The sequence below is a fragment of the Podarcis erhardii genome (assembly GCF_964252035.2).
Source record: "Podarcis erhardii genome assembly, chromosome: 10".
Classification (NCBI taxonomy): Eukaryota; Metazoa; Chordata; class Lepidosauria; order Squamata; family Lacertidae; genus Podarcis; species Podarcis erhardii.
The window spans coordinates 20,327,111-20,349,640 of NC_138500.1; the positions used below are offsets into that span (position 1 = coordinate 20,327,111).

The 22,530-nt window shown below is 44.6% G+C and overlaps 1 protein-coding gene and 1 long non-coding RNA gene across 3 annotated transcripts; one reads left to right on the top strand and one right to left on the bottom strand.

Moving 5' to 3' along the window:
* Window positions 1–1,391: 1,391 nt before the first annotated feature.
* SINHCAF (SIN3-HDAC complex associated factor) lies at window positions 1,392–20,316 on the bottom strand. Of its 2 annotated transcripts, none has more exons than XM_081879006.1 (6): window positions 20,169–20,316; window positions 8,670–8,817; window positions 8,409–8,508; window positions 7,454–7,580; window positions 5,702–5,852; window positions 1,392–4,293 (listed from the first exon to the last, which is right to left on the bottom strand). In XM_081879006.1, exons 2-6 carry the CDS (start codon window positions 8,795–8,797, stop codon window positions 4,131–4,133), a joined length of 669 nt encoding a protein of 222 aa, XP_081735132.1. In that variant the 5' UTR covers window positions 8,798–8,817; window positions 20,169–20,316; the 3' UTR covers window positions 1,392–4,130. The 2 variants fall into 2 exon arrangements, with proteins under 2 accessions (XP_081735132.1, XP_081735133.1); XM_081879007.1 differs by lacking the exon at window positions 20,169–20,316 and adding an exon at window positions 19,192–19,304.
* Window positions 11,289–14,282, top strand: LOC309351570. The gene is made up of 3 exons (XR_014160914.1): window positions 11,289–11,305; window positions 12,169–12,289; window positions 13,007–14,282. It is a non-coding gene; the product is annotated as an uncharacterized lncRNA (long non-coding RNA).
* Window positions 20,317–22,530: the final 2,214 nt, after the last annotated feature.

Genomic DNA, 22,530 nt, shown 5'->3' on the forward strand with positions numbered 1-22,530 from the left:
TGCAGAACTTGATTTATATCACATAAAAATTTCACCTCTATTTAGCCTCGAGAAACACTTCTGGGTACATTAAACAACATCCCACATGAACCACTGACAAGGTCTGCTCTGAACTGTTTTAGATGTACATTAAGTACAAAATACTATTGAAAGCACTTCTAAGAAGCAGCAGCAATACTGAGACGTGAGGGGATTTCAGGTCTCATAGGCTTTGCCAGCAGCTAAGTATTGGGATCAACAATTTTTTTCCTGTGACACTTTGAACTTGTTTAATTCCCACACAGAGCATAATTGGAAATTATAGAAATCATTATTATTCTGCTTAGGGAGTTACTTGCTCACTATGGTCACAGAGAAAACACATCAAAGATGCTAATTGGCTGGCAGCAAATATATTCATACATGTGAAATTAATTCCACAATAACTCAAGATGTGGCACAGAGAATTCTCAGTGCATCTTCTAGCAACCAATTAATGCCACAGTAACTGTGTCTTACACTATGCTGGTAAAGCCATGGTTAGGGTGCAAAATGAATAGTGTCGTATCTTGGTTTTTGAACAGCTTAGTTCTCGAATGTTTTGACTCCCGAACGCTGCAAACCCAGAAGTGAGTGTTCTGGTTTGCGAACTATTTTTGGAAGCCGAACGTCCGACAGGGCTTCCAATTGGCTGCAAGAGCTTCCTGCAGCCAATCAGATGCCATGCTTTGGTTTCCGAACGTTTTGGAAGTTGGACAGACTTATGGAACGGATTCCGTTCAACTTCCAATGTATTACTGTATTGGGCTATTTTACTGTGGAGATAAAAATTCACGGAAGTGTTTCTCTGTGAAATACCTCATCTTTATTTCTGCAACAATATGAGAGAAAGATCCCCGCAAAAAAGGGGGGGTCTCCTTATTCAGCCCATGACATCATCACACATCCAAATCTGATTGACATCATGGTATCATGCAGCCATCAAACTAGCTACTTGATTCGATTGGCTGAATCACAAAACAAACTCTTTAAAAATGTAAAAGTAGCTGTCAAGTGTGACAGTGAACAGGAAGGACACTGCATTTTTTTTTAAAAAAAGGACAAAGTTTGGTGGGACTGTGTGTAGAAAACATTCTGAGATTTCTAAATCTTTTTCATACCAGGAATATTCACCCATAAAGGTGAATGGTACATAGTAAGTTCTCTCTTAACTTCCCATGGCTACCAATTAAGAATCGGAATGTTCTTCCTTATTCCATCCATCCTTGAAAATGAACAACTTCTTAAAACAGCAATAGCATTTGATCTGCCCCTGAATCTATACAGTCCCTATTCTCCTGCAATTCCCACCCACTTTAGTGGTAAAATCAATAAATCAAAGTGTGTGTTTTTTAAGTCAGGAAGAAAAATACTTATTTTTCTAAATAAAGTCTATTTTTTTTATTAATTACCCTAGTGTAAAAAAAAAAGTTTGGGTTACAAGTGTATGAACAATATAAAAAGTATAAAAAACAGGTTCCATAGTTTTCTACTACATTGATACAAAGTGCATAACTACATACAATTCGTATTGCATTACTACATAGGAAAGAGGAGTAAGGAGGCTGAGGGAAAAAAAGCAGTCTGCTGTTGTAGTAATAAATAAATAAATACAGAAGTAGACGAGATGATCCATATCATAGTACATTGTTTCATACCGTAGCTGTAAATGCACAGAACCATTGACACTTACTAAAAAAAAAAGCAACAACCCAGAAACGAACAAAAAAATAAAACCTTAAACGTGTAAATTGATGAGGGAAAAAATATCTGGGACTCCTACATGAATCCTTCAGAGATTACCAACCCAGCAAAACTGCCAAGTAGCTAGTCAGTTACAAATAAAGACCTATTTTATCCTCCCTTTAGAATATTTCTCCTATTTACAAATGGGGGGACACAATTAAGGGAACCCTAAAAACAAGGTAGGAAGACAATAGCTCAGATTTTGTTTTCCTAACGCATCTGCTTAGGATTTTTTGTTTAATAAAAAGTATAAAAGGACAAAGTTATGTTTGTAGTAGTGCACTGCACAAAACAAGTCAAAATTCTCATGCTATTCAAATAAATTGGAGAAATCCGTATGAGCTAAATATAGCAGCATACTTACAGCGGAAGCCATTATTTGCCGAAGCTGATAGAACTCTTTCCTTGGTCAATTGGCGTATTTTATCAGAATCTTGGGAATCTCATCTTAAAACAAAGCAAACAATATTCTAATTCTTATGCTGGCTGAGATTTCAGGGAAAAACTGAATTCAGCCAAGTCCTACAGCTAATATACTACAGTGACAATGCTTAAGAAACCCCCTTTTCCTCTTTCACAGTACAGACTGAGAAAGCATGGGGGGAAACATGGGAGTCTTAGGAGACGCCTGCTTGCCCATAGGTGCTAGGGCAGAATTTAGGAAGAAGCAAATCCAAAATAGGGGACAAGCAGGCAGTGTGGGGAATTAACTGTGCAGTTCTGTGTTGAAGGCTGGGGACAAGAGAAGTAGGAACAAGGACTGAAGGCACTTCTGGGAGATTAGGAGGGAAGGAGGGGTAACAGGAAGGACTTGCAGCCGGGACCAGAAGATCAAAAGACAAGGACTGACACTGACTACAGCCTGTGACGGCTCTTCATACATGAAGGCTATTATACGCATTTAGTGTCGTGAACTTGGGAAATAGCTCTAACTAGACAATACTAGGTGGTTGTGGTTGTTTTAAAAAAGAGTAGTCACAGTAATTTACGCACACATTTACAGAGTATATATCTGAAATAAAAATGCTTTCTCTTATTTGCCAACAAATGCCGTGCATACCTAGACCTCTCTCTCTTTAGATAATACTTTATAATAAGGATGTGGGTGGGTTTGTTATTATTGCAATTTTCCTTCCTTGGGTGTGTAACCAAGCTAATCAAACAGTGCAGAAACACAGAGGAGGAATCTTAAACCTGAGCTTGTGCTAGAATGGGCTTGCTTTTGTGACTGGCCTTCAAAATTATTAATAATAATAAAATTTGTATAAAATGAAGAGTGATTACCGCATTGTTTGCATTCTGCTGTTGGATTGGGATTATAAAACCTTGCCAGGCACAAACTGACTGCTGTTCCCAGTTGCAATTTACTAGTTTTTGACAGATTTTTACTCGGTCCTTATCAAGGTGTGGAACTAGACAGGTAAAGAGAGCAATCACAAATTATAATATACACTTAATTGGTCCCATACCAAGGTACTGAAAACAAGGACTTAGTATATATACTGTGTTATCATCACAGCCCTACACAACTGGCCAACATTTGTAAAGGGTGTCCCTTCAATACCATGAAGGAGCCCCTCATCTCCCTGAACGTTGTCTGTAATATTAATGCATAAATCATACATGGACTGCACACTGGAACAGGCAGGGGAGAGAAAAAAGTTAACTTGGTCCAGTACCAAGGTAATGAATGGGCCAGTCTCAAAACTTTATTGTTTGCCAAAGACTGATTGCATGCTCAGTCCCTTCACATACAGACTTTGACTAGGCCAGAAAGATGAGCCATTGGCCTTGGGGTTCAGGACAGGCAAAACTTTTTATCCCTGTTAAAGCATCAGTAGTAAAAATTAAGAGCTCCCCACCTTTACAACATATACAGAGCAGGGAAGTCTTGTACAAACTTCAGCAAACCCAGGTCCATGCCTAAGAATAATAAGTATCTTCCTCACAGGGAGAAAAGGTTACTGGCTAAAAGTTTTAACATGCCAAAATGGGAGCACTACTTCTCTTTCAGAAAAACACACTACATATTTTAATTCTCTTTTATGGCCTTTCATCTGAAGAAGAGTTGTGTGGGGAAAGAGACTGAACCAAGATGACTTGCAGCAGCATTCAGCTCAATTATGGATTTTAGAGCCTTTTTAATATTATTTACAGTCATTTGGGGGGTGGGGGGAGAGATATGAACAGGTTTCTGAATTAGTGGAACTGAAGCAGTAAAAAAATGGAATCCTCAAACCGTTCAAGGTCGCCGGGGGGGGGGAGTCTTTTGGCAGCATAGCAGGCTTCTAAAGTGAAGAGAAAGTCACTTTCAAGCCTTTCCAGAGAGAAAAAGAGGTTCTTTTTTACACCAACTGCTGTGGAAGTCACCACTCTTCCTGGTTGGAGATGGTTGGAGACTGGGGACCTTGTGGCTCTGGCTTCTCAGTTGTGGACTTCTTATTGCTACAGCAGGGTTTGAAGAGGTGAGCATCTATAACAACTTCTCCAAAGCGGCCTGTGTAAATAATTCCACAGCAAATTTTTTGCCTTCAAGAGAAAAGAAGAAGATAAATTTGGATTTCATTTCATACATGTCTTAATTTTGACAAAAGATGGACTTGATGTGGCATACAAAAATATAAGTAATAATAATTAAAATCAGCTAACAGATTAGACTGAAACCATCACAGCAAGGTAAAGCAGCATTAAATCTAAGTGGTGTTCAATGAGATTACAAAGGATCAAAGCAGTTTAACCAGAAAATCAGAAAAAAATGTTACTCCTAAAATTCTTGTCTGAACAATGAAAGGTTTCACAGCTGACCATCACTGCCTCCAGTGGAAGTGAGTTCCATATGCACTGCATGAAGAAGCACATTCTTTTCTCAGTCCTGAATCTTCCAAGATTCAGATTCAATGGATGTCAACAAGTTTCAGTGTTACACAAGAGGGAGAAAAACTTCTCTGTATCCACTTTCTCTGTGCCATGCTTAATTTTATAAGTATCTACCATGTCAGCTCGTATTCACTTTCTCTCTAAACTACAAAGTCCCAAATGTGGTAGCCTTTTTCCACAGGGGAGTTTCTCCACCTCTTTGATCATTTCAGTTGCCTTTTTCTGTTGCTCCCTTCCAAGTGGTATACACTTGCTTGTGAGCAAGAAGGCTCCAGCTAGCAAGCATGCCTGATAGCCACGAATAGCCTTGCCCTCTGCGAATCTGTCTAATTCCCCTTTAAAGCGATCCAAGTTAATGGCTATCACCACACCCTGCAGCAGCTAAAGCCATAAATCAATGGTGCACTCCCAGACTTCTCGATCGCAGATTGTTATAGAGCAGGCGTACATATCTTGGTAGGCAATACAAGCCTACACCATATATGCAGCAACTAGCTAATCCTAAAGCAAGAGGGATACTTGGAGATCAATACAACTGCTGGCTACTGTCAAGGCATCCATCGTTTCCCTCTAAGAGAGGATTAATGGGGGGGGTAGCGGGGGGAGAAACAGCCCCAGGACTCTGGCTTTGCTTTCAAGAGAACAAGAAGATGCCTTGTGACCCACTTCATGCTCTGCATGCTATCCAGTTACTTTATTTACATCCCTAAACACCATGTTGAGTCATCAGCTGTCTGCAAGTGCTCCCTAATTGCTAAACCGAACGGAAGCAAAAGAGCCTTGTAATTAAGATTACATTTATTGCAATTATGTGCATTTTTAACCTCTGCCTCTTCCTGTGTTTTCCTCCCGCTGTCTACTTTCCCCTTTGTCTAAAACTAAGACTGTGAGCCGCCTTCAAGCAGGGTCTTGCTGTAAGCATTGTTTTAAAAAGTTTTATAAAGAGTCATATTTGTATAGCTCTACAGTCGCTAGTTGTGCTTTGGAAATACTACAGATTTCTACCATGAATTAAAGGAATGTGCTGATTCTGTTTCAGGCTTCCTTTTTTCCTTTTTACCTTTTCCAGTAAATGGGATCTAAGAAGGAGAAGACATGAGGGCGGCTGGAGCCAGCGGTCATCTCAGTGTCTGAGCCGTCATCAGACTGATTGCTATAGCAGGGAGACTGGGCTGGAGAGGCACTTGAAGTAGTGCTGTGGGCATCAGAGTCTGTAAGGAAGAGGGAAAACAGTGTATTTAACTAGTTTTGCATACGTCTTTTATTTCTTTCGAATCTCAACTTCCAAAATCTCCCAAGTTTCTGGTTCATATGATGAAGAAAATGTACAGCACATTTCCACAGACTACTGAGACTACCCAAGTTTCTTAGTATTTAATCCCCCATGTACTTATTACCCCAAATCTTGCAGAGAACCATTTGACAAAACTTTTGGAAGTTTTGAAAATGTAATTTACCTATTGTGAGTGAGGAAGTTCCTGGATCCACCCTCGCCTCGTCACTTTGGTGGCTAAGAGTGCTTTTTACCAGTTACAGCTAGTGCACCAACTACCAACACTCTCAGACAGGGACAGCTGGCCAAAGGTAACTTGGGACTTGATTACGGCAACGAGTTCTATGTAGGGCTACCCTTGGGCCTGGCCTCGAAGCTCTGGCTGGTGCAAAATGCTGCTGCTAGACTGTTGGTGGGGACAGACTAGTGACAGCACTTAACACCTGCCCACAAAAGGTTGGCAGCTCAAATTCAGGATTTTTAAAATTGATTTATAATGCCCTTAACTTGGGTTCAGGACCTCCTGGTCTCTTATAGACCTACCTGGATCACTGAGATCTTAGGGGGAATCCCTGCCAGTGGTCCCCATTGACTGAAGACGCATGGCTCCTATCTACCAGGAGGCCTGCATTCAGTACTTGGAAGGCAATTTGGTGGAACTCCCTCCTGGCTGAGATTAAACGGCTCCTGCCCACTTCCTGTTGAATGTCAGGTGTTTGACAAAGACTTTTCCAGTTCAGCAGGAATTTTAAAATGTGTCTGATTATTAATTTTAACTGATCTTATGAATTGTATGCTTTTAATTTTTATGTACACTACCTAGAACAGCCTTTGCTAAGCTGGTGTCCAAAACATCTTGAGTGCACCAGGCTGGCTTAGAAACTTTGGTAATTAAGTGGTATATAAATAACTTAAATAAGTAAATATGCTGCTGCTATTTTTTAAAATAATGTCTTATCTTGCTCTTCTCTGGATTGCTAAGGGTGGTGTCATCCCATTTCCATCCCCAAAACAACTGCAATATGAATTATTCCTTTGGGATAAGATTGTGTACATACACAAAGGGTGGGAGATAGTGACCAGTCAAATGGGAGTCACATGTTTTGACCCATTTATGATAAAAATGGTTTAAAATAGATATATGTCTATCCCTTAGGTCTCAAATTCAGCCAGGTTTGGGAGGGATTTTCAGCTTGACTGAATTTCCAATTTTACGCTGCAACTAAGCCACTGGAACTGCAGAAACGATACTTTCAAAGTCCTCCAGTAATGTTCCTTTGCTCAGGTCCAAGAATAAGCAAGACACATACTGTAAAAAAATACAGTAAGGCTGTGAAACTAGCAGGATTTAAAGCCAGCCTCTTAGAGAGATTTAGGAGGGAGTATTCCAGGGTAGCCAACATGGTGGATTTTTGAATTTCATACTGCCTCTATACACCAAAGGCCCTCTCCTGTGATATATAGTACAGCCATTCAGAGTCAAGGCCCGCTGCACCAAATCAAGCCCATTAATGGAAAAAGCAGATAGGATTAACATACTGTGTCTCTTCAACTCTTTCTGCAGCTTGCTTATCTGATTGCTCTTCATCCTGCTGCCAGAAAGGGTTTTCATCTTCTTTGGCTTCAATGTTGTCTTAAGACTCGGTCCAGCTCTTGCATCCACCACCTGGAAAAGGACAGCAAGAAAAAAGTTTGTTTCATCGACTCTCATCTGATGAATTGTAGCAATAAGCAATGGTGCAAAAACTGCAAAACCTTTTTTAATGGGGAAAGCAGCTGTGTGCTGATTTGCACGCAAGAGTTTGCTTTACATTGCTCAGGCTCTACTGTGCTTTAAAATAAATAATAAAAGAATAATAATTGAAACTCAGCACCCAAGACCTTTCAGGTTCAGTGCCAAGTAAAGCTGGATGTTCTGAACTGTATACATTATACAAATGGAGCAAAATTTGACTAAATTGCAACCCAGAAATCCACACCCGCCCTTTGAATTGTTCCAGTGCACTGGGAGATGATGCTTCTGCCCCTTGCTTCTTATCTACCAGCTCCTACACCTAATGTGCAGCATACCTCTAGTCAGAAGGAATAGCTAACCAGTGTCCTTCAATCTGGTGCCCTCCAGATGTTGCTGGACTACAACTCCCATCAATTCCTGATTAGTGGCTAAGCTCACTGGGGATCAGAGTTGTTGTAGTCCAACTTTATCTGGGCCTGTTGTGGCTTATGCAACTCTCCCTCCCAGTCCTATTTATCAAATATATTAATGCCTTATGAGTCATAACATCCATTAAGGCAGGCAATGGCAGAACCATAATACCAGCTGTTCTACACATGTTGTGCACACAATGCCTATTAAGGAAATGCTCAGGACAACAACTTCCACCAACCTAAGCCATCGTGATCAGCGATCATGGAATATGTAGTCCAGCAAGATTTTAAGGGCAACAGGCTGGCTTCTCCTACCATGATACAGGATGAAAGATGACAAACTCACATGATTCCAGTTCTTTTTTGATCCTGCTGGCAGTTTTTTCCATCTTTTCACCAGAAGCACACAAGCATTGCAAATATCTCCTGAGCGGGCCTCGTGCAGACTGTGAGAAGAACACAATATAGTTCAATTGCTTGGTTATACTAGAAGGAGACAGAAAGGCACACAACTTGGCACCCCTTTGGTTTTCAGGCTTCACTGATTTTTGTAACAGCCTTCGGCTCAGAAAACCCAACACAGTACTGGAACGGCACCAACTCTTACCCAAAGCAGTTCTGGAAGTCCTTTTCATAACGCTTGCTGTCAGTGAAGCGAGAACTGGAAGACTTTGCTCTGCAAATGCAGCAACCTTCTAAACTCCGGTACATCTTCGGTTTGTGGAAGCCAAACATCTTCTCTTCCCTTCTTTAGCCTGTTGGGATGAGGGAGGTTGGGAAGGAAAAGAAAGGAGGTGATCAGGCTTCAAAAAGGAACAAGAGTAGGCAACATTTAGAAGGCAGCTGTGATCTCTACCCCCTGCATCTGCCATGTACAACTCTGCAAACCGACACCACATCGCAGTCAGAAATGCCCAGTGGGAGATGATCCATTATTCATGATCCCTGTCCCACACCATTTCCCATAAGGACAGGTGTCTCAGACACATTTCCATTTCTCTCGATCGCCAGGAGCGCGTGCGTTTGTGTCGCCCCCTCGTTCAACGCAGAGGACACCACAGGAAATTCAGCCAGGCATGTAACAAGGTGACCCAATCGGCTGCGGTTAATGCACGAAAAAAGGGGGAAGTAAAAAGGTGCATTCTAAGTCACCAAGTTTGTCTCAAAAGTTATTTCAGGTAGATTCATTAGCTTCAAATGTGGAAGGGAGAAAACAGACATACACCACTCAAAAGAAAACCAATCAAAATGGAAATCTATGCCCACCAATAGCGTTCCTGATTTTTAAAGAAAAAACCCCCCAAAACTACATTTCCGTGCTATTATTGCTACTGTGCTATAAAAGTACAGGGTGGCCCCAAATACCGGTAGGTATACTTCCCTCAGGATCTGCACAAGTGCCCATCTCTGATGACCCTTTGGGGCCTCCAAAGATCAGGACTGTATCCAAACTTCTATAGCCCCTGGCCTTGGCGGATGCTTCTTTCATTCTTGGCCCATTTCAGCTGTGCATGTTTTATAGCCATAATAATACAATGCAAAGTATCAGACTTTAATTTTTGTGCACTGCCTCGAGACTGAAGTGGGAAGCAGTACAAAAATGACTCAATAAAATAAATATAAAACAATAAGTCTTTTCAGGCTCTACTACCACCAACCCTTTTCTGTTGCAAACAGTAAATCCAACCTCTTAGCCGCTACATATCTCCTGCCAAACATGTTGGGCAGTATCATCCTCCTTGCCGCTGCACAGCAGATTTCACATAAGTGCAATATTAAATAAGAATACAGAAGCACATTGCCAGGGGCACATTCCTTAACATATACCATCTCAACTGAAGGGACACTGACCTCACTGTTCCATCAACTGGGAAGCCCAGCCACCGCCTCTCATGCCTTGAACATGCAAGGAATGTGCCTCACAACTAAGCTATAGCAAGGACTGGGCCTGGTCACACAGAGGACTAGCAAGAGGAAGAGACACAGATGCCAAGGACAAAGTTGGCAAGGCTTTCTGTTGTTGACAGGTCTAATTTCTGTGCACCTGTAAGAAAAGCTTCCATCCAGTTTCATGAGGCTGGGTTTTCATATGGCCAGGAATGAGCCTGCAGTTCACACCAGAATCTAAACCAGAAAGCGGCCTGTGGGTGTGGCCTTTATTTCTTTAATTTATATACCCCCTTTTCTTCCAAGGAGCTATCTCGCTTTCATCAGCAACTACTCCACAGGCAAAGAATCCCTTTTGTGCCAAGCGTGCCACATGTCAACTGTTGGGGCAGGGGCAAAGCCAGTGGTGGGTGGTGCCACCCCTTTTCCTCTCCTGGAGCCCCATTCTCTCTTTCACACTTCTTCCCCACCCAGAAGGCTACTAGGGAGGGGCAGAAGTCCACACTGATCACATGCAAGGGGCCTCTTATCCTACCTTCCCTCTGGAGTCCGGACTCCCCCTCCTTGCATGAAATTAAGCCCTATGTGATGGCTGACTCCTCCTGGAATTTATGGCCAGCTCTATCAGAGATGTGGAATTTCAGGCCCAGGGGCTGAATGTGGTCTAGGTCTCTGCCTGGCCCTTGTAGCTCTCCCCATCCCACACCCCCTCCCAAGTCACAGCCCTTGGCAGCCCTGCTTTACCTCCCCCTTTCCAGTGTTTCTGCCCAGCTGCGATGTGACCGTGAATTCCTGATAATGCCTCTTGCTTATCTGGGAGGAGGAGAATAGAGAGGAACACAGGAGAGCGAAGAAACCAGCCTACTGTGCAAAAATCAACACTCGCATTTCTTGGTCAGCTCATGTTTACCTCTGGTCCCATCCACTCCCAATTTGTGAAGGAGGCAAAGCAGCCACCTGGGCTGGGGAAAAAGTCCCCACTTCATTTTATACCTACCCTCTTCGCTTTGTTTTTGGAGGGGATGGTTTGGCAAAGACTGGGAGCTGAATCAGGCGCTGCTGTCCACAGTGAATCTGCACAGCTGCTGCCCCATGGCAGCAATTCCAAGCATGCTTTGATCAAGAAGCAAGTCCCACTGAAGTCAGGAGGACTTGTTTCCAACTAAGCGTATTTAGGAACCGGAAGCTGCAGATACAGCAGAATGCTGCAGCACAATCGCTGCCAGGAATGAGACCCTGTCAGCATGCAAGCCCTTTACTCAGAGGTCTGCCTGCTTGCCAACTGGCTACTGGGCCAAATTCAAGTATATAAAGCCCTACCTGCAAGATTGCCTGGGAACTGCAGCCCTGTGACAGGTAAACTATAGTTCCCGGGATTCTTTGGGGCGTAGGCAGCCATAGGGTTGCTTTGTTGCACAGGAGCTGGGCTAGACAGAACAGGTTGGAGCAGAGAAAGAAATAGGAGTGTAAGAAAAAGCCGTACCAGCACTTGAAGACCTTGCACTTTAAACTAATAGCTAATACTGAAGGCTGAAATTGATTTAAGATACCATGCCTCAGTTGCTAAGACTTCTACCGAGTGTTGCTCTACTGAGCTCTGGGCACACTTTTGCTAGGGAATTTAACTCATACCTTTTAATGACAGGACTACTAGAGGTTAAATGGGAGTCCAGAGTCATCTCTGCAGCCACCAGTACTTTTCTGCGGTTTCTTGACAAAACAATTACTTCCAAAATCCTTAAACTCTCTTGTCCACCCAGTTACTGAGAAAGGTTGTAGTTGAAGCACAGGCTCTGCCAGCAGACAGACCCAAAATCAGCCTGTAGCATCTCCACGAAGGGCTGGGAAAGGCCACTGCCCAAATCCCAGAGAACTGCAGCCAGTCAGTGTAGAAAATACTGAACTGGATGGGCTAAGCATTTGTCTCATTACAAATGCTCCCCAATGCCTGCAATCCTCCTACAACCTTTTGCAGAGACACAGCTATTTTGGCAGAGTGACCATGCAAATAGAACAGATTCTCAGGCTTCTTTCAGCCTGAAACAAGCGGTTGAGGACTCTCCTTCCTTGGAGGTTTTTAAGCAGAGGTTGGATGGTCATCTGTCAGGGATGCCTTAGCTGAGATTCCTGCACCACAGGGGGTTGGACTAGATGACCCTGGGGACCCTTCCAACTCCACAATTCTATTATTTTTTTCCACACCTATGTGTACCACAAAGGACAAGAAACAAATATGCCGAAGTACATTAAGGGCATTTATCTCTGGAAAGTAAGGGTGGATCATCTTGGGAAGCTATTAAGCACTGCAACTAAAAGCCAATGGACTTCAAAACAGAAAAGGTAGTAAAAGAAATATTTGGTTTCTATGGTGGTTTTACGGTGGAATGTTTAGTCTCCCAAAGTGCTTTATAATCCTTCTCTCATTCATAACAGCCCAGTCGTGGCCCATTCTATTTTTTTATGATTGTACACACATGAGTAATGCCAAGTTTAGATTTCAAAGTGATCTGCAGGCAACAAAAACAAACCATAACTAGGAATTTGGGTTGAATGCTGGTGCTCATTTCAGAATCCAGATCCAGCCGTTCAGGGGCAATTCCAAAACTTACTATTGCTTTCAAGTCTGCAAGAGTCATGCTTACATGAAAGGGCCTTATATACCACCCCCTTCTGACAATCTGCTTTCTCACAAGGCTAATTCATCTGCCAAAAACCTTCTGCAATGCAATCTTGTGAGATGATAAGCCTTGATACAGTTTGCCTGGGAGAAAAACACCCATGTGTGGAAACACCTGGAGCCTTTATTTTGAGAACGAAGGGTAACAATGAACAAACTGAACCACAACTGGAGGCCATGGAAACAGAATCTGCTGCTTCCCATTGGCAAGCGATGGCCCTTCTTCCTTTGGCAGATGACTATTTTTAACTTAAGCCTACGCTATGCAAGGCCAATCTCCACCAAACTTCAAATCATACTAGGCAGGACATAGAGCTGCCAGTCATTTATCTACCTGCACTTTTATTCCCATTTCTCCCTCAAAACTGGATGATACCAAGCACAGCCCCAAACCGCTGGACGTAAGATCTGCAAGTGGATAAAAGGAGCAGAGCCCTTGCAGCTAATATCATGGACAACCTTGGGCTCAGGAATTTCCTTCCCTCCCACCAACCCTTTACTGATCTTCAAGCCACAGTACAAACCTCCCATTTGACAGAGAATTCCTTGGCTCCAGGCGCGGAAATTATTTACTTCGTTATCTTCCAACAGAAGGACGTTTACAAAAGATATGCATCTGTACAGGCTTATATATTCTTTTAAACCAGTATTTCCTACCTCTTTTTAAAAAGTAGTAATTGTAGGGGGGGGGGGATATTATCACAAATTAAGTTTGCTCCAGAAGTGTAAGACCCATCTTTTTGTAAACTTATCTTATTGGAAGTTAATCATTTCTTATCTTTGATAATTCAGTTGTGTTACATACTTTCTTTAGCTATTTCTTTAGAGGAGGTGTTTTCTCCTTTTTCCAGTTCTGACTATTCTTGCATAAATTAGTAGACTTGTGATAGTAGAATGTCAGGGTTTTTTTGTTTTGTTTTACTTCTGTCTGAATAGCGCAAAGGAAGGTATTTGCAGGAATTCCTAGTTATATTGCACCCTGCTATTTCTTGTATAATGTACATTATACAAGAATGTATAATTCATTTGGCTTCTCTATCCATAATTTTATTTTCTTTGCTTTTCTTTAAACTACAAAGTCTCAGATGCTGCAACCTTTCTCGACAGGGGAATTGCTCCACCCCCATGACCATCTGGGTTGGATACATGCAATCCTATTCACTGACTGTCCAATAAAACAATATTTTACTATGCCTGATGCAAATCTAAATGCTCTCTATGCAATACTTGTAAAATTATGTTAAGCAATACTTCTTAAACACACACAGTCCATCTCAATATGGGATAGTGATTCTCCCAATTCCATCAATGACTATTAAAAGGTAAAGGGACCCCTGACCATTAGGTCCAGTCGTGGCCGACTCTGGGGTTGCGGCGCTCATCTCGCTTTACTGGCCGAGGGAGCCGGCATACAGCTTCCGGGTCATGTGGCAGCATGACTAAGCCGCTTCTGGCGAACCAGAGCAGCGCACGGAAACGCCGTTTACCTTCCCGCCAGAGCGGTACCCATTTATCTACTTGCACTTTGACGTGCTTTTGAACTGCTAGGTGGGCAGGAGCTGGGACCGAACAATGGGTGCTCACCCCGTCACAGGGATTCGAACCACCAACCTTCTGATCGGCAAGTCCTAGGCTCCGTGGTTTAACCCACAGCGCCACCCACGTCCCCTTATCAATGATTATTACTGTATTGTTTTTTCCCATCCCTCAAACAAATTAGCAATGTCAGCATACTAGTAGGTGGGGTAAAATCCTGTAATATATATAGAAGGCTTACTATTCTAGGACTAAGATAGATTGCATGCCCAACTCTGCCTTCCCTTCAAGCCACTTCTATTTCAGCAGGATTCTGATCCTATGCTGTGGGTTTGCTGCTTAAGAGTCTACGCCAACCGGCAAAAGCTTTCTGGGATTTCAGACAAGAGGCCTTCCCAGACCATCACAGATGGGAAATACCAGGGATCAAATACGGAGCCCTGCACATGCTCTGCCACTAGGTGGATCATGGCCTGATCCAGCAAGACGCTTACATCCTTCACCAAGAGTGTACACTCAGGACCATGCAACACAACCATGTTTTAACTTCAAGAGACCTCCAAGGTGGATCAATGGGGTTCTAGTAATATAAATATATATAAAAATTCAGACTAGCCCTGCTTTAAAAGGAGCATCCCAAGGAGAGAATGTGCCATTGCAGATCAAGAAACCCATGTGCTGCTAAAACTCTCACCAGGTTCTTCACTGGCCCAAGTTTGCTCTTTCTGTTGCGAAAGATCACCAGATTACCAAGCTTCATTATCGAAAACTCCCTGGGTGGTCACAGGAAAGCGTCTCTCTCTCAGCCTTTCAATCAACAGCAAGTTACTTCACAAGGTTGATCCTGTGGGAATTAAGCATGGACTGCACGGCTAGGTAATGCTATTAGTAGCAAGAACAATTTCTTTAAACTCTGGACTCACACAGTTTGTTAAAGATAACCGCCTCTCTCTCGCTTATTCAATGAAGTTTAAATGGGTGTAGAATGATTATCTGTGATTGCTTGAGCAATACTTCCTTGCAATGTATTGGTGTGGCTTATAAAACACAGGGTGGGCCACTTTTCTCCTGCATTCCTTTGGGAGTAATCTGCGAGGGGTGGGGCAGGAGCTCCAAGGGACAAAAGTGGAAAAAATGGGCGGGTCCACTCCCTGTTTCTCTCTCTCTCTTTCCAGTGCCCCCTTCTCCTCCCTGGTGGGCCATCAGGAGACAGATTGCTCTTGTCAGAGGTCTGAACTGCTTGCCTGCAGAGGGCTGTTGAAATTAGGCGCAGGTTACCCACACTTTATCTCCATGGAGTAACAGAAATGAAAAGCAAGCCAGGTCTCTCTGCTGAGATGCTGACAATTTAATTTCTGATGCTAGAGAACGGAAAGGGTTGCATCCAATGACACTGTCCTCCTGGAGCAAGGTCTTCTGTCTGCATAATGGGGCTTCTTCTCCCTCTCAGTGGTGCCTCCTCACACACCCTCCAGAGCAAATTCTGGGAGCGTGCCGGGCAAGGAAGTCCCACCACGCGGGTGGAAGTCCTTGCACTAATGGGACAACTTTGTTGGATGCAATCCAAAGATAATAAAAGGGATGAACCTAAGCAAACACCGTTTCAAGTAGTTGGCGATGAGGAGATACATAGAGCCCAATTCTGTACGTGTTTAGCTGCAATGAAACTCCAGTGAGTTCAAAGAGCCTTAATCCCAAACTTAGAAGAGCCTATTGGACCACACAGCCCTGCATTCTGTTCTCACAGTAGCCAACAAGATGCCTCAAGCAGGATCTGAGCGCAAGAGCATCTTGCCCCTCTGCAAATACCAGCAACTGGTATAGAGAGGCCCTACTGCCTCTGACAGCATAGCCTTATCCCCCATGAACTTGCCCAATCCTACTTTAAAGCCATCCAAGTTGGTGAGAATCACTACCCCCTTCAGGAGTTCCATAGTTTTAACTACACACTGTATGAATAAATACAGTGGATGCTCAGGTTGCGAACGTGATCCGTGCGGGAGGCACGTTCACAACCCACAGCGCCGTGTCTGCGCACGTGCAAAGCACGATTTAGCGCTTCTGCACATGTGCGAACGCCGAAACCCATTAGTAACCAGTTCCAGTACTTCCAGGTTTGGCGTGGTGCGCAACCCGAAAACACAGATCCTGAAGCATCTGTAACCTGAGGTATGACTGTACTTTCTTTTGCCAAAGAGGTCCTTTAATTTCTGCCCATGATGCCTACTTTGCTGCCAATACCTGAATAAGAATAGCATTTTCCACACAACACTCAAAATGACCTTTGAGCTGTAGTATAGAAAGTTGCATGTGAATGCTCCTTTCTGTGCCAGGAAGAAAACTAGGTGAGAGCTTCTTAAGGACCCCTCTATACATTTTCAAATACTGTACTGTATTGTAAATGAACACCAAAAGACATGGGAAAATACAAAGGGACTTTGAGCATCATGTTTTAAAAGACCCTCAACTGTCTCCGTCCATACACTGTGTGCGTACATATATAAAGTGATTAAAGTAGGAAAGAGTTTCCAAGCATTTAACCCATTTTTAAACGAAACCCTGTGCAAAAGAAGATCACGCCACTCACCGCGGAGAGGCAAGCCCTGCCTCCAGGAAAGACCACCCACCCACATCCACCTCAGCCAAGGACGACCTACTTTTCAAAACAGGTCGTAATGATCAGAGAGACACCAAGCTCTGAGGTCTGTCTTAGGCACAGGTGCAAGGAACTCTGCTTGCCCAGGAACAAAATACACACTCCCTAGAAGCAGCAAAGAAGAAGAAGAGGAGGCAGCAGAAGCAACACTCACAGCTACGTTTATGCAAGAGAATGTGCCAATCTACCTGCCAAGCTCAGCCACTGCCATGAGGTCTCTCCATGTAATGCCCAAACGTGCAACTGGACAAGAGAGAGGATACTGTTGTTGTTTACTGGTAGGATCTGATGGTTAAGAGAAGCCAACAATGGAGGGAGGTGGAAGAAGGGACTCATTCATGCATAGGCGTTGCAAATCATTACACACACACACAAAACAAATAAAAGGCAATCAAAAGCTGTTCACATTTCTTGTTCCGCTTTCGGCTAGCTTTGCAATAAGGGGCTGCCATGGAAGGAAGCGTCATAACATTCCCCCCTCCAGAGGCCGCCTAATCTCCGAGTGCTACTGGTGGTAGTCTCTGCGCAAGGGGGGGGGGCTGGAAGAGAGCGAGCGAGAGATCGGGGTCATCATAGCTACTGGCACGGATTTTACACTCTCTCTCTCTCTCTCTCTCTCTATATATATATATAAATTAAAAATGCGCGAAAGCACAGCCTGCCCACCTTTCCACCCTCCCACGAGCACGCCTCCCACGCAGAAAGAGGGAAAGCGGCATCCCAGGCGAAGTGACTTGAGTTTCGAACGCTTTTTTATTAAAACTATAATGAGAAACAGCAAGTTGCGCTGGCGCTCTCACCAAATGTGTGTGTGTGTGTGTGTGTGTGTGTGTGTGTGTGTGTGTCTGCGCGCGCGCGCGCGCGCACACACGGTGGGAGATGGAAAGCAAAGGAATGGACCCTCATTAAGTAACCAGGGAAAGTTTTACTCCTCCGCATTCTCGCAGAACAAAAGAGACGAGAAAGGTTCCCACCCGCCCCCTCCATCCCATCGCCGCCGCGACCAGCAGCACTTCCTGCTCACTAATGCCGCCCGCCCCCCACCGGCGCCCCGCTAAGCTCCTGCGTGCACATCGGGTGGGTGTGAGCGCGCGATCTGCCCGCGATGGTAGGAACTGGTTCCTCCTCATGGCTTTGCCCTGACGTAATTCAAACATGGCAACAGTTCCGACTTCAAAGCGGGATCGGCGAGACCTCCCATAAACACGCGCCACGAGGGGAGAGCGAAACGCGCTTTAACCCGTACAGATGCACAAAAGCGTGTGCCAGTAAAGCAAACGCGACATTTATTCCTTCCAGCTCTCTCACTTTCCCAGTTAATTAATGACCGGGCGACATTACAGCCCGGGACAGGCAGCAACCAGAGCGTGTGTTTGCTCCCAACACTCCGCTGGGTCCCTCGAAGGCGCTTCCTGCCTGAGCCACCTAAACACGCCTCCTCCGCCTCCTCTTCCCTGCACGCGGCTTGGTACCTTGCACTGGGGGGGGGGGGCGCGCAGCATCTGAAGTTTAACATCAAAATATTTTTTTAAAAAGTCCTCAAGAAGCGGCTGCGACGTCGTGCGTATTTCTCTGCTCCGATTTCGGATGCAACGCGGTTCGAGCGTGTTTATGTGTCGAAGGGATAGAAAGGAGCGCTGCCGCGCCGCCTCCCCCCCCCCCCGCCTCTCGCGCGCCGCGCCGTTTGCAAAGCCCAGCAGCCACATGCTCTATATAAGCCCTTTGTTTTGCCTACATGCGGCAAACAAGGTAGTAGCCGGAGCTGTTTGCTTCCGCGGAGTGGAATTCGAAAACAAAAGATTACACTTCTGAGACGCACGGGAAAGGGAGGAAAGGTTCCAGGACGACTTTAAAGGAAAACAAGACTCGTATTGCACGGCGGGGAGGGGCGGATGTGCAGCGAGGCGACTGTTAAAAAATAAAAGTTCCGATCAAAGTTGTATACAGTACAGTACTTTTAATAGTGTCTGCTTTCAAAGTGGCATGATACCCCCCCCCCTTTCCAGGCCGCATTACCACCAACTCAGATGGTTAATGACATGGTAGTCTGATAAACAGCCTTTTAAATTTTTATATTAAAAAACCCGAGATTAACACCACAACCCTAACCATGTCAACTCAGAAGGAAGTCCAGTTTTGTTCAGTAAGGATTACCCCCTGGTAAGTAGCTTTAGGATTGCAATTTTAAACGACTTGCGTAGCTTGGAGCACGTGTCATGACAGATTGCACAAAAACAAAAGATCCCTTCGTTTCAAGCAACTCAGTTGCGGCTGAAACTGGAGTCACCTCTAAAAGGCATGGGCAAACCACCCCAAGGGTAACCCGCCCCGCCTCTGTCCTGCTGCCTTTCCCATTCCTCCGAGGAAACATACCCCGACACCGCCATGGCTGTTACCCGCTTGCCATGCAACGCGGTGCAACTTTCCCCTTGCGGAATCGATCTACAGGTGTATCACTCGCAGAAAGGAACGCGGACCCCGGGGAACGTTCGGAAATGGAACGCCCGCGTCGCCAACATTCCAAACCTCGCCTCGAATCCTAAGCCGGTTTAGCCGACCTCGAGGGATTTGTTGCAAACCTTATTCCCCCTCCCCCTCCCTTTTGCTTCCCATTGTCGCCGGTCCCGCGTCCATAGCTGTAACGGACAACACAAATCTGACCGCCGCCAACACGCCGTGCACAGCAAATTGCTGCCCCAAATCCCACATGTTATTACTCGGAAGTAGAAACCCATTAACTTTCATTCCACTGTGAAGGGTAGCCGGGATTGCAGCAATCACCTCGCTTCCTTTCTGTTACGAGAGAGGAGCGAACAAACAACTTTTTTAAACTGGGAACTCCCCGCTCCGGGGCCCGACCGCGGTCCAAAGCACTAACTGCATTAAAAACACCCAGCGATTTCCAAGTTCTCTTGACGATGGGGGTCGAACAAACCGGATTCAATTGGGAGGGGTAGTGGAACAGATAGAGAAACTCATCCTACAACTGTTTTCCTTCATGGGGGGCTGGAGTCGCCACTCCGCCACATGCTCGACCTACAACAATACAAGCAGCGTTCCGCTGCCCCCGTTTCTTCCGCCACAGGATACCCCTCCAAAATGCAAAGCACTCCAGAGAATAACGCCAGCTACACACCGTCTCACCTACAAACACCCCCCTTGCATATATATACGACGTCCTCTTGATAACTAGTTTGCTTGCAGAAAGGCAGGTTAATTAAAAAAATTAAAATGCACAAAAAAAGGAGCACAAAACTTGTCCGACCCCGCTCCCCATGTTTCAGATGTACGGCTACTATTTTAAATCTATATTTCCCAACTGGAAACGACGAACATTTAAAAGGATTTACCTCCAACGAATCAATAGCGTGCTGGGTTGTGCGGAGCGATCTTCCTCGCCCCCTCCTCTGCGCGGTCTCGTTGTCTCGCTCCTGCGTCTGGAGAGATGCAAGCTCGGGAGTCATTGGCTTAACTTCCAGGCGGTGTGCGCATGCGCGGTTCCCACGACTCCGTACTCCTCAATCGAGCTCTTTTGCATGCGCGTACCATTGTCCTTTTAAGGGAGAAAAGGGCCGAGCGAAAAGCATGGGAAGGAAAAGCACGGGGGAGGTCCCGGTCATTGTGACGCCAGAAGTGACGTTGCACGCACGAGGGACTAGATTTGCGGGAGGGAGATTCTAAGAGAAGCTAAGGAAGGGACGTCTCTTGCCGCAGTCGCTCATGCTCTCGCTGCCCATTCAGGATTTTCTTCGGTTAAAAGGACATAAATCTATGAATAAAGAGCAATGAATGAATGAGCTCGCTTCCCTTTCTGAAGCCCATTTTCTATTCTCCATGCACAGATGAGAGGCTTCGAGGTTTGGTTTGGAATGTGAGAGCACCAACGCTTCCTGTGTAGGATTTCCTCCCGGATACACACCGGCCATCACTGATTCTCCTGTAGCCTCCCATTCAGTCAATGATGAGGTCCATTTTGCCTTCGTTTCATAAGTCACAGGCTCCCAGCCTTCTCACTTAGGTGTGGCGTGGCGGCTAAAGTGTTGGGACCTGAGATTCCAGGTTCGGATCCCGGCTCAGCCAATGAAGCTCGCTGGATGAACTTGGGACAAGTCAATCCCTCGGACCAGCCTACTGCATAGGGGACAAGGGGCAGACCATGTGTCATCTTGAGCTCCTTTGGAGCAAAGGCAGGATGCAAATGTAATAAAATACATAATCGTGCATGTAGGCAAGTAGTGTTGGAGCACAGATTTTGGATATCTAATTAATAGCTGCCAGTCTGTGACATCGGTCACCCAGTCCTGATTCACTGTCTCTTAATTGTAATATCAAGGAGAAACCATTTCTAAATGTGTTAAAGATCTAGCTAGCTAGCTAGTTCAAGTCTCCTGTCTACTAGCATCATACAGTCGGTTCACCTGTTCTGCAGCAGGTACATTTGTGAAACACGTTTGCCAAACAGGAGTTTAAAAGCCCCTTGGGGCACAAAGAACTACCTGCCCAGTCTGGCCATCAAAAGCGTTGTGTTCCTGGTATGCCCCATGGAGAGCCTCAAGGTCCATAAATAACAACACCCTAGTGGTCCCAGGCCCTAAGGAAGTTAGATTGGCTTCAACCAGAGCCAGGGCCTTTTCAACTCTGGCGGAACGCTCTGCCTCATGAGACCAGGGCCCTGCAGGATCTGATTTCTTTCCGCAGGGCCTGTAAGCCAGAGTTCCGCCTGGCCTTTGGCTTGGAGCCAATTTGATTCCCTCCCTCTCTTTCTTTTTTCTTTTCCTTCTCCTCCTGCGATGAGGCTACATTTTAATATTTTAATGTTCCATTATTTTAATGTATTTTATTTTTGTTTTTAAGTTGTAATCATTCATCTTGTTTTTATTATTGCTTGTAAGCCGCTCTGAGCCCGGCCTTGGCTGGGGAGGGCGGGGTATAAATAAAATATTATTATTATTATTATTATTATTATTATTATTATTATTATTATTAGGACTTCTAATTCTACCAAAACTATCTAGGGCTGAAGTCATACCAAATAAACTGAGATGGTTGATGCTTTATCATCACTTGCGCTTCTAAAGTGTAAGTTTCCTTTAACAACTCAGTTGGTTAGAGCGTGGTGCTGATAATGCCAACGTATTGAGTTCGATCCTTGTATGGGACAGCTGCATACTTCTGCATTGCAGGGAATTGGACTAGATGATCCTCAGGGGTCCATTTCCAACTCAACAATTAAATCTTTCCAACAAGTATTTTCCTGTCCACTACCAAGAATTGCTGTTGTGTTTCGGTGGTGGGAGAAGTCAACCTGGTTAGTTTATCACAGCCATCATGTTAAGTAAGTGGGTGGGGAAAGTGTGATTACTTTGGAAGGCAAGGACAAGGAGACTTGTGGGCAAGAGGTAAGGAGTAAATCCCAATGAATGCAGTATACTTCTGAGTAGACGTAAAGGATTGCAGTCTCTCAAATTTCCAAACGTGCCCACTGGTCCAAAAAGGTTGGCAGTCCCTGACAGACAGGTTTGGAATGCATGCTACTTACAGAAAACTACGCTATTATTGTAACTATAACATGGATAAGTGGGGTTTACATAAATTGTGAACATTAACTGCAGAGATTTTCCTGTTGGCTTTTATTCTGGGACATGGAGTTCAGCCTAGTTAAATTATGTTTAAAAAAATGAAATTCGAGCAGAAAAAGCAAATTTAATGCAA